Below are 12,204 nucleotides of genomic sequence, written 5' to 3' on the forward strand. Positions count from 1 at the left end.
ATCACACGATCGTGAAGGCAAGAAGCTGGATAACGGGCTCTCTTTTCATCATTTTCCATCCTGGAGGCAACGTGAGGGATCCCATGTATCCGATATTACTAAACAAAGACGTCAGGCTTGGATTGCAGCGGTGAGACGAGCGGATATCGAGTTCTCTGCAATCCCCAGCTTTTTGTTGGTTTGCTCACGGCATTTTCTTTCCGGTGAGTTCTAAATTAATTCATATCACTCTTGAAAGGCTTTTAGTGTTATTTTCAACGTGCTGAGGTCATAGATAATGAGATAAAACATGCTAATGTGTGATGCTGCAGAACCACATCATGTCGACTGAGTAGCTTATGATTTGGCATTATTGCAGGCAAACCAGCATATGAAATGGATGTAACAAATCCAGACTGGGCACCAACACTGCACATGGGGCATGACGACATACCTGTATCAGACTCGGACCGGCACTCAAGGCGTACGCAACGGAAGCGAAAAAGAGCACCCATCGGAGGTAAACAACCCCCCCCCCCCCTCTAAAAACATACTAAATTGCTATCACTGTACACTAATCCGCACATAACTTCCAGATGAATCACACACCTGTCATTGGAATATTGGTGTACATTTACCTTATGTCTAATTTTATCTTACAGGCTTTCGTTATGCAGCTGCAGAGTCTGAAGGTGTGCCCCGTGCAGAAGTGATTGATGAAGATCTGACAGAAGACCAACAGCAAAATCACAATGTCATGGAGGCAGTGGACAGCAGTTGTGTTGGACAAGTGGAGGTTGAGGTACCAGCTGCAAATGTGGATATACTGAAGAAATGTAAACCTTTTAAAATGATGACAGATTACAAACTCTCAGCTGTGTCTGTAATCAAACCTCTGTAACTTTGCTTCCCTTCAGCAGCATCAGCTCATGTTCACATGTTGATTCATGGTTTGCTTCAGTTTTTGATGGACTGCAGAATATTTTGAAGGTTATCTGCTATAAAAAGCCAGAACAGGAAAATCTGCTTCATGTGTTTCTGTTTGATCCTCAGTGACTTTGACACAAAGGCCTCTGCTGTGATGATCACACCTCTGATCAAGTCTCACAGTGTCAGCTTTGTTTTTATACATATGGATATGTGCTGATAAATGATCAGAATTATAATATTTCCCACTGCCTGCTGTGTGCCGTGACCTTTGACCTGCTAAAGACAGTCAGCTGTGGATTATTCATTGTTGTGTCTGATACTTAGAACTGTGAGGAAGAACACTACACAGTTAATCAGGGTCCCCTCTCTCTGAATCAGGGAAGGTGGGCAGGCCGCGTGTGGGCCGCGGGCCATACGTTGAGTCTCACTGTTTGAAATGTGAACATTGTTCTGCTGCAGTCAATGGACTAAACCAGAGAAGAAGAAAACAGACTTTACCATGAAGATCCTCAGTGTGGATCAGTATAATATCAGCCTGATGTCTGCAGTTTAGTGTCAGCACAACTTTCACATCATATTCATCTCAGCACAACTAAAACATGCTGACTGACCCCAGAGTTTCAAGTCCACATCCTGGACTCTCCAGGAAACCACACAGATGCTTCACTCCTGAATCCTGCAGCTTGTTGTTGGAGCTCAGGTCCAGCTGTCTCAGATGGGAGGGGTTGGACTTCAGTGCTGCTGCCAGATAATCACAGCTGATCTCTGACAAACCACAGTCGATCAATCTGTATAAAGAATGAAAGATGTAAGTTTATTAGACAAAGTGTGAGCTTGAAATCATTCAGTGTTTCATCATCTGTTCAGAGCTGAAGAAGGTTCAGAATGTAGAAGTTTAGAAAATGGAAACTCCAAACAGCTGAAGCCAACAGGAAGCAGCTTCAAACAAACACAACAAGAGAAAAAACTCTGAATGTTTCACATTAAAGTCGTACATTTATCATAAAAACAGGACAAAGACTTGAAAAAGTCGTGTTTTTCCTTCCAGGAACCACAAGGCTTCACTTTTAAAGGTGAAGTGTGAAAGAAATGGACATATTTGAAGTCCAACACCTTTTTCCAGTCACATTATTAAAGCAGACAAACTACAAGCTCATTTTCATTCCAACAAGTCATCTTCTGACCTGGACTAACAACACTGGTCTCTATGTGCAGCTGGCTGTGAGACCAGTGCTCAGGGAGCGTCTACAAAGTGCAACACTGAAAGAACATCGCACACTAGCTGTGTCCCAAAACGTCGGCTGCATCCTTCGGAGGACCCGGTATTCGCGGCCTACGTGGGCCGGGTCCTTCAAAGACCGAAAAGGCTGGAAGTGCGAGGCTGTGAAATGGGACGGTCTAGCCTTCAGATTTGCGTCACCGCTGTGTCGGTGGAGTTTAATAAACTCGACCGTCTGCTCCTTGCTATCTAAAATATAACAGGACACTGGCGTAAATTCTCGACCGTCTCACACTTCTGTTTAATCAGTTTCCTGTTTAACGTTTATTCAGCTGTGTGAAAATCCCGGAGGAACTTTGATCTCAGCCAAACCGATTTACTCCGGAACAAATAAAACACAGAAAAAAGGCAAACAATTACATTTTTAAGTTATCCGAGTGACTTATATATCATGTTTAACCTGAGTAGCGAAAGAGCGGGGTCTGAAAACGATGAAGCCGGGCGTCCGCTGCTCTCGCCGGCTGGAGTGACCATTGAACCCCCCGGCTTGCTAGCGAGCGGGTGGGGAACAGACGTCTCCGAAAACGTCGGCACACTTTTGCAAATATGCGATGTCTTGATAAACCAAGCAGATATTTGAAGTTTACACAGCTACTTTCTCGCCTGAAAATATGTTAAAAGTTTATTTTGTGACCCAGAAAGATTAATAAGAGTAATTTGAAAACTTAGTAGCTGCCGCCATTGTTGGCAGCTGAAATTTGGCTGGGCCGCACTATGAATTCTGGGATATGGTGGGCCACGAAGGACACACCCGACGAATCCTTCAAATTCGGGGAAATGAAGGACGCATTTGTGCATTTGCATGCGCAAAAGAAGACTTCACACACAACGCGCTCTGTTTAGACCCAGAGAAAAGAATATTGTTTGACAGATGACCCTTAATATGAAGACTTCGGACTTTACGTTTCCCAATTTTTGCTTTAAGTTATTTTGTTATTTACATAATAATGTAAATAACCTAATAATGATCCTTATTGCTGTTTTAGAGGAGCGGTGCTTCAAAGGATAGCTGCAGATTTCTGTCAGAATCTGCAGATTATACAGTACAAATAAAATGTTCACGTTTCTCCAACGTTGTCTTCCCAACAGTTTCACTGACATCTACACGGGATGGCCAGGAAGCGTTCGCGATGTCTTATCGGGCGCTGATAATTGGCGTCTGTCTTGTGTTGGTGACGTAAAAGACGGATTTAATGCGACATGACCGTTCAAACAGCAGTCGCTTTCTAAAACATCGGATATGTATCGGATTCAGTACCACATACGAAAGTGACCCAGGTCGGATTTGAAAATATCGGATTCGCGACGTTCACACTGTCATAGCATGATCGGATATGGGTCGCATAGGGTCAAAAAAGTCAGATTTATAAAGGTCAGAAAAATCGGATTTGATGCGCTTTCGCCTGCAGTGTGAACGTAGCCTTACTCTCAAATCCTCCCTAATAACAAGAACATAATTACACTTTAGCCACAAGAGGGCAGCAGCATTAATACAAGTCACATGTATATAAAGGTACAGTGATTATATTACAGTGATTTTGACAAAAACAAAACAGAGGTTCATGGCAGTGTGTTTTCCATAACATACCAACCAAATTAAATAATAAAAACTTTATAACTTACAGAGCTTTTTTAGAGGCTTTGACCACTGGCAGCAGCCTCAGAAGAGCCTCCTCTGAAGCAAAGTATTTCTTCAGGTCAAACACATCCAGATCTTTTTCTGATGACAGTAAGATGAAGACCAGAGCTGACCACTGAGCAGGAGACAGTTTATCTGTGGAGAGACTTCCTGATCTCAGGGACTGTTGGATCTCCTCCACTAGAGAACGATCATTCAGTTCATTCAGACAGTGAAACAGATTGATGCTTTTCTCTGCAGACAGATTCTCACTGAGCTTCTTCTTGATGTACTGAACTGCTTCTTGATTGGTCTTTGAGCTACTTCCTGTTTGTGTCATCAGGCCTTGCAAACGAGTTTGATTAGTCTTCAGACCCAAGAGAAAACGAAGGAACAAGTCCAGGTGTCCATTGGGGCTCTGTAAGGCCTTGTCCACAGCACACTGGTAGAAGTATTTCTTTGAAGATTTTCTTGTTTGAAACACCTTCCAAGTTGTTTCTTGCTCTTCCAGCAGATTGAGTCCAGAGTTGATGAAGGTCAGGTGGACATGAAGAGCAGCCAGAAACTCCTGAACACTGAGATGAACAAAGCAGAACACCTTGTCCTGGTACAGTTGGTTCTCCTCTTTAAAGATCTGTGTGAACACTCCTGAGTACACTGAGGCTGCTCTGATATCGATGCCACACTCTGTCAGGTCTGGTTCATAGAAGATCAGGTTTCCTTTCTGCAGCTGATCAAAAGCCAGTTTTCCCAGTGACTCAATCATCTTCCTGCTCTCTGGACTCCAGTGTGGATCTGTCTCAGCTCCTCCATCATATTTGATCCTCTTGACTTTGGCCTGAACCACCAGGAAGTGGATGTACATCTCAGTCAGGGTCTTGGGCAGCTCTCCTCCCTCTCTGGTTTCCAGCACATCCTCCAGAACTGTAGCAGTGATCCAGCAGAAGACTGGGATGTGACACATGATGTGGAGGCTTCGAGCTTTCTTGATGTGGGAGATGATCCTGCTGGCCTGCTCCTCATCTCTGAATCTCTTCCTGAAGTACTCCTCCTTCTGTGGGTCAGTGAACCCTCTGACCTCTGTCACCATGTCGACACACTGAGGAGGGATCTGATTGGCTGCTGCAGGTCGTGTTGTTATCCAAAGGCGAGCAGAAGGGAGCAGGTTCCCTCTGATGAGGTTTGTCAGCAGCTCATCCAATGAGGTGGACTTTCTTGTTTCAGTCAGGATTTTAGTTTTGTTGAAGTCCAAATTAAGTCGACACTCATCCAGACCATCAAGTATGAACACAACCTGGAAGTCTTCAAGCCTGCAGATTCCTGATTCGTTAGTTTGATTAAAGAAGTGATGAACAAGCTCCACCAAGCTGAACTTTTCCTCTTTCAGCACATTCAGCTCTCTGAAAGTGAATGGAAATATGAACTGGATGTCCTGGTTGGCTTTGTCTTCAGCCCAGTCCAGGCTGTATTTCTGTGTTAAGACTGTTTTCCCAATGCCAGCCACTCCCTTTGTCAGCACTGTTCTGATTGGTTCGTCTCTTCCTGGTGAGGCTTTAAAGATGTCTTCTTGTCTGATTGTTGTTTCTGGTCTGTCTGGTTTCCTGGATGCTGTTTCAATCTGTCTGACCTCATGTTCCTCATTGACCTCTGCAGTTCCTCCCTCTGTGATGTAGAGCTCTGTGTAGATCTGATTCAGGAGGGTTGGGCTTCCTGCTTTAGCGATGCCCTCAAACACACACTGGAACTTCTTCTTCAGTTGGGCTTTAAGTTCTCGTTTACAGAGTGGAGCAAATATTTCTGAAGGTAAGAAATTCAGAAAAAAATATTATATAATAAATATCATAGCCTTTCAGTACCCTGAAAGGATGAATGTCTATTGGTCCATGTCTTGAGCTATTAGGAAAGATCAATATTCAGTCTTTAGAGAAATTCTCTTACTGCTCTGCAGATGGTCAGCCATCTCATGCTGCTTAAGTCTCCTCAAGAAGTGGAGTGTGATCTTCAGAAATGCTTCTCTGCAGCTCTTTCTTTCATCTTCATCCTCACCTTCAAACATCTCCTCATCCTCCATCTGGCTCTTTAAAGTTTCTGGGTGATCTGGACTCAGAAGCTTCTGGATCTTCTTCAGCTCGTTCTTCACAAACATGGTGATGTTGTCCTCCAGCCGCTGGAAAAGAAGACTATATGAATTACCCAGTGGTAAATGGACTGGTTCTTATATAGCTCTCTTTGATACTCTGTGCACACAAAGCATTTTATGCAACATGCCTCATTCAACCAAGCACATTGTTCTATGCTTAAATACTTTCTTTCACACTCTGATGGATGCATCAGAGGGCAGCTTGGGTTTAGTACGTTACCCAGTACATTTGCCAGCCAGGGTTTGATTCACAAACCTTCTGACTAGTAGCTGACCTGCTCCCCTCCTGAGCTACAGTCACCCCAATCTGACTGAAATCATGGAGCCCAAACTCTGATTTATGTTGGACACACTGACAATCCTCTGGTCCACAAAGTGCAGCATAGAGGTGACTGAAAAGAACAAATGTAAACGTAGTACTACAAACCATAACCACAGAGTCCAGGTGTGTTTGATGTTGCTGTGCAGACTGACCAGTGGAAACCTCTGCTCTCTGCTGGTCCACTCTGTGGAGGAGTAATGAATAATTAGCTCATGTTATGTCTGTCCACACACAGACACAAGCTAAAGGTCCATGAAGTGATGTTTGGATGGGTTCAGTCAATCAGATGACTGTCATGGTGAAGCTTTGCTAGTCCTGCTGATCCCACTGAGAATTAACAACTCAGTTTCCAGATGTCTGTAGTTTTCTGCTCAGTTTCTTTAGTCCCAACAGCTCTTACCATCTCCTGCATAAAGCTTTCCCTCCATGCTCAGATGCCCTGGAACAAGGTGCTCTCTTTATATCAGTGACTGGTTTAAAGGGACAACTTGCAGTGCTCGCCAAACTTTGTGTCAGCAAAAGTAGTTCTAATGTTTCTTACATTTATTACATTTTTACATTTTTGCACACACAAATCAATGAACGCAAAAACATGAACTTTCCAGATATTTTGTTTTACAATGTTACAAAACTCAGTTCACAACTCCACAGTCAGATTTACAAGTACAAAATATTTATGACCACAGTTTGAGCCGATGTATGTCCCGAGTCTGTGGACTCAGTAGTTTTGTTTTGATTGTTATTGTCTTTTGTTACAATTTCATTCTGATTAAGATTTTCTAGTTCTGAGGTTTTGGTTTCTGTGTTCCCTCTGTACTGTGTTAGTATTGTGTCTCTGTGTTCACTTCCTGTTTTATTTTGACAGTGCCATGTCCTATGTTAGTGTGTCTACTTTTGCTTCCCCTTGTCTGGTTATGTCCAATGAATCCTGCTGTGTCTCCCTTTTCTCATTCCCTGATTGCTCTTTTGTGTATATGAGCCCTTTGTTTTCTCCTGCTTGTTGCTGGTTCGTCTGTGTTGTCTCCCCGTGTCTCCGTTTAAGGTTTCAGGTTAGTTTTGTAGTTTTTTTCAGTAGAGGTTATCTTAGCTTCTGCACAGGCCATCTCCACTGCACTTCACCGTTTCAATAAAGCTCACTCACTTCACAGCAGTGTCGGCATCTTGGGTCCTTTATTAAATTCAACATGGCTCGCCCCGCTAGCCGTGACATAAGATGTGAAAACAATATCCAAAAAACATGAAGGACAAACAGGAAATAGTTTTAAGGTGCAGGGCCAACAAACTGAGTCTAGCCATGAACTCAGAGTTGATTGAATTAGCATTTTGAATTGGCTGATCTGAGCAATCAAGTCTATGTTCACTTTGAGTTAAGATTATATGTGATTGATGTAAAAGAAAAAAGCCGTCATCAGCAACTGATTCTGATTTAGCAGGTTTTCAAATCTAAACGGTACCCATCCCTAGCTGGCTGTAGTTAAACCTTTACTTAAAAAGCATCCCTAGACCCAGCTGTACGGCTTATCTACTGAGCAGCGCAGTGTCAGAGTGAACAACACAGGAAAATGATCAGAGATGCCCAACTCAGATATTTCAGTGACGCACACATCCCGCCCGTGGAAAAGCTCCAAGTCTAGTGTGTGACCTTTTTCATGTGTGGGACCAGTAACCCACTGGGTCAAGTTAAAAGAGTCAATAATATTTAAAAAGTCCTTGACCAGAAGTTTAAAGTCACAGCAGACATGGATGTTAAAATCACCAAGGCAGCCTCATCAGAAGACATAGCACACCCAGCTCTATCTGTCCATGAAGCCAGATAACACACACCAATTAGTTAAACTGCAGGAATGTCTTAAAGACATAAAGACCTGGATGGCCGCTAACTTTCTGCTTCTTCATTCAGATCAAACTGAGGTTATTGTACTCGGCCCTGAAAAGCTTAGAAATATGGTATCTAAGCAGATTCTTACTCTGGATGGCATTACCTTGGCCTCCAGTAACACTGTGAGGAACCTTGGAGTCATTTTTGACCAGGACATGTCCTTCAATGCACATATTAAACAAATATGTAAGACTGCTTTCTTCCATTTGTGCAACATCTCTAAAGTTAGAAATATCCTGTCTCAGAGTGACGCTGAAAAACTAGTTCATGCATTTATTACTTCCAGGCTGGACGACTGTAATTCATTATTATCAGGAAGTCCTAAAAACTCGCTGAAAAGCCTTCAGCTAATCCAAAATGCTGCAGCAAGAGTCCTGACAGGGACTAGAAAGAGAGAGCAGATTTCTCCTGTTTTGGCTTCCCTTCATTGGCTTCCTGTTAAATCCAGAATTCAAAATCCTGCTCCTCACATACAAGGTCTTAAATAATCAGGCCCCATCTTATCTTAATGACCTTGTAGTACCATATCACCCTATTAGAGCACTTCGCTCTCGCTCTGCAGGCCTACTTGTTGTTCCTAGAGTATTTAAAAGTAGAATGGGAGGCAGAGCCTTCAGTTTTCAGGCCCCTCTTCTGTGGAACCAGCTTCCAGTTTGGATTCAGGAGACAGACACTATCTCTACTTTCAAGATTAGGCTTCAAACTTTCTTCTTACTTAACGATTAAGTCCCTGTATTCCACCGTTATATGGAAATCAGCCATTATAACTTGTGTCAAATCTACTTGTACCTCACAGTTTTCTAAGTGCACAGAGAGCAGTAAACCTCAGAGCAGCAGCACATCAGACTGTGCAAAAAATCTAGAAGAGAAAATATTTCGACCCATTTCTAAATGATTCTTGTGACCATGCTGCACCACAACACCTGATCTCTGGTTTCCTCACCTCTTCAATCCCACTTTAATACTTGACTAAACTCATTTTCCTGTTTAGGTGTTGAGGCAAAGCCGCCCATCTACAATGCAGGCAACAGCAAACGGAGCTATTTTTTATTCCCTTTGGGTTTTTTCTACTTTTGTGCTACAAAATGTTCAAGCTGATTAAATTCATTAGAATAAAAGTTCAGATAATTTTCTCATATTAATGTTGGAGGTAGAAATTCAGGTAACTTTGCACAAAAACTGGCAGAAATTTCCTTCAAAGATGGAGTTTTTACTTTAATACTGTGAGTACATTTCAGAGCCTGGACTCTTTTACCTTTACTTGAGTAAAGAAGTTGAATCAGTATTTCAGCTTTAAGAGGGTATTTTAACACAAACATCAGTCCTTCTACTTCAGTACGTTTGACACTTTGTTTACGTCTAAATTAACTTTACTGTTAACCAGTTTTCATGTTTCTGTAATCCACCAGTGTGCTCATGCTTTTTTAAGTGAAAACATATTTTTAATGATCAAATATAATTATGTTTGTTATTTGTGGATTTTAAATGTCCTTGACAGAGACAGATGATGATCATTATCCTGCACTGTGGTCTCAGGTTTGGTCGAGCTAGCACAAAGAATGGCTATGTTGAACTTCCTCCTGGGATCTACACTAAGAAGTGAGTCCAACATTAGCAGGGTCTCTTTCCTTTATCTGGATTCACTTTAGCATTCACAGTCACGTGAAGCTTGTTATTAACTCGATAAGTCAACCCAGGGTTTCAGCTGAGCGCTCACATGAAACACATGGTGTTGGCAGCATCTGATCAATCATATTCATGGAGACGTGTATCAGCAACAGAGCAGCTGAGTTTGCAGAAGGAAGTCAAACTAAACCACAGGAACAATATGAGGAGATTACACACATAATAAAATACTAGCAGTAACACAGCTGCTGCAGACAAATCAGTCGTGTGATCGTGTGTGAGAGGAGAAGGACTGTAAAGGAGTTTGGTGTTAAAAGCTCTGTATGAATGTGGGAGACTTTGAAGGGCTTTAAAAAGGCCAATATAAAATAAAAGGCAGCAAAATTGCTGAGTGTGAAAGTCACCAGACTTATCAGACCTCTGTGATTAAGACCTGTAAGAACACCTATTTGTACTTGTTGGCATTATATCAAACACACACGTATATTAAGCCTTTGTTTGAACTCTGGTTGAATTTGTTACTTTCAGACTGTGAAACATCACAGAGGCTGCAGCTGCAGATCTTTTATTCACCTGGAAATTTACTTTAAATGTTAGATGGAAAATGTATTGCTCAGTTTAACCAAAGTAAGAACAAGAATCCATAAACCTTCATAAAGACAAACATCTCCCAGAACATTGAGCTGCTGAAGTGTCACTGAAGGGAAAAACTATTTGTCCTCCTCCATCCAGCAACACCTGAAACACCTGAGTGGAAGCTCCTCCCTACACTGTGTTTGAAGCAAAGCACAAAGGAGACACCTGCTGGAGCAGCTGGAGTCCTACAGACACTCAGCCTCTTCACTACACAAACACCTCCTACAACATCCACTCTTTCCACTCTGACTGCTGTGTTTGTGGAAACACTCCAACACACACCGCTTCACATACCAACATAGAAATGTGTGTGAAAAAGAGCTGAGCTGATATTAAACATGAGGATTTATTCAAAAATACAGAGTCAGGAACAACATCTGGACACAGATTACCTCTCAGCAGCAGAAGAACAGCCTTTAAAGTCTATATAAAAATCCTTCGAGTCGTTGCTCTTTAAGGAAACACAGCTGGGTTCAGGTCCAGGAGATTCTGGCCTCTTATTGATCCTAAAAGAAAAACAATAAATGTCACAGCTTCATGAGACAGGAAGGAAAAACTGGAAATATTAAATTAAAGACATGATGAACAATCTCATAAAAATAATGTACTTACTCTTTGTCACATAACAGTCTTTTGTTAAAGTTTACAATAACACCCTTCGAGTCGTTGCTCTTTAAGGAAACACAGCTGGGTTCAGGTCCAGGCTCTGGATTAGTTTCAGGGTTATGTCCAGCTGAGCCTGGTACGCCCCACAGCTCTGGGCTTTAAAACAACACACACAGAGGTATGAGTGTGAATAATGATGGAGCAGTGATGTGAGTGCTGAGCTGTGACATGGAGAAGAGTCATGGACAGTTAGAGATGGTCATCTCACCTCTGAGCTTTGGTCTGGCTCTCATGTTCCCCACACAGAGTGCTTTTAGAGGGAGGGACTCCCTCCTCTCTGTCCTCACACTGATCCATGCTGCTCAGTTCACATCAGCTCACACACACTTTCTACCTTCACCTGCAGAGGAAACACAAATCATTCATGTGCACATCAACTGAGAGCTGCAGAGGTCGTGTCTGATGTGTTGGACTAACATCCATCTGAGACGCAGCTTTCATCAGTTCACTACAAAAAGTGTCACAGAGCCCAGTTCAGCCTCCAAATCCTCCATTACTGTAGTCCTACAAAGCAGCAGGTCAAACATGGCTGCAAAGAGCAGCTTTATGTCAGTAACCATGTCCAGGACCGAGCTGACTGCTTACAGAGTTCATACTCTAACTGCTAGCTGCTCTGCTAGCTAAGCTAACTCAGTAACAGTGACTCTGACAGCAGTTACTGTGGAACAGCGGCCGAGCTCAGGACACATTCAGTGTGTTTAGTCTGAGTCCTGGACTCTGATTCAATGGATTCAATCCAGCTCAGAGTTTCATGTGTTCATCAGAATAAAATACATGTACTAATATAACAGAAGTAATGCTCTGAATGCAGGACTGTAATGGAGGATAAATAAGGTTTTTACAGCCTGAAAGAAACATTCAGTTCATATATTTGTAGACAGTGAAGCAGTTTTTAATACTGCAGCTGTTTCCTTCACCTGTGTGTGTGTGAGCCACACCTTCATGTGCTGCTGTAGAAATATGTGGTCTGACTGCTCAGACTGAGTCTAGGAGGAAAGTTCACACGCTGGAGAAAGTTTTGTTCCTAACTTTGTCAGAGTTCGGCTCCAAAGACGAAGAAGACGGAGCTCACAGTCTGTAGATGGTCCTCAGTGTGTGTGTGAAGCCAAGAAAGCACACAGGAGTGTGT

At 42.6% G+C, this 12,204-nt stretch overlaps 1 protein-coding gene and 1 pseudogene across 2 annotated transcripts in view; one reads left to right on the forward strand and one right to left on the reverse strand.

Annotated features, from left to right (window-relative positions):
- The window catches only part of LOC309700493 (uncharacterized protein), a 2,098,293-nt gene that overhangs the window by 1,290,190 nt on the left and 795,899 nt on the right, over nucleotides 1–12,204 (reverse strand). Inside the window, exon 33 of the mRNA XM_082524046.1 lies at nucleotides 1,521–1,697. Coding sequence (XP_082380172.1) covers nucleotides 1,521–1,697 — 177 coding nt within the window. The remainder of the gene's footprint in view (nucleotides 1–1,520; nucleotides 1,698–12,204) is intronic.
- LOC309700733 (neuroligin-2-like) overlaps nucleotides 1–12,204 on the forward strand; it is a 120,564-nt pseudogene that overhangs the window by 89,609 nt on the left and 18,751 nt on the right. The window lies entirely within an intron of this gene.

Source organism: Aulonocara stuartgranti, assembly GCF_965226115.1.
Source record: "Aulonocara stuartgranti genome assembly, chromosome: 3".
Taxonomy (NCBI): Eukaryota; Metazoa; Chordata; class Actinopteri; order Cichliformes; family Cichlidae; genus Aulonocara; species Aulonocara stuartgranti.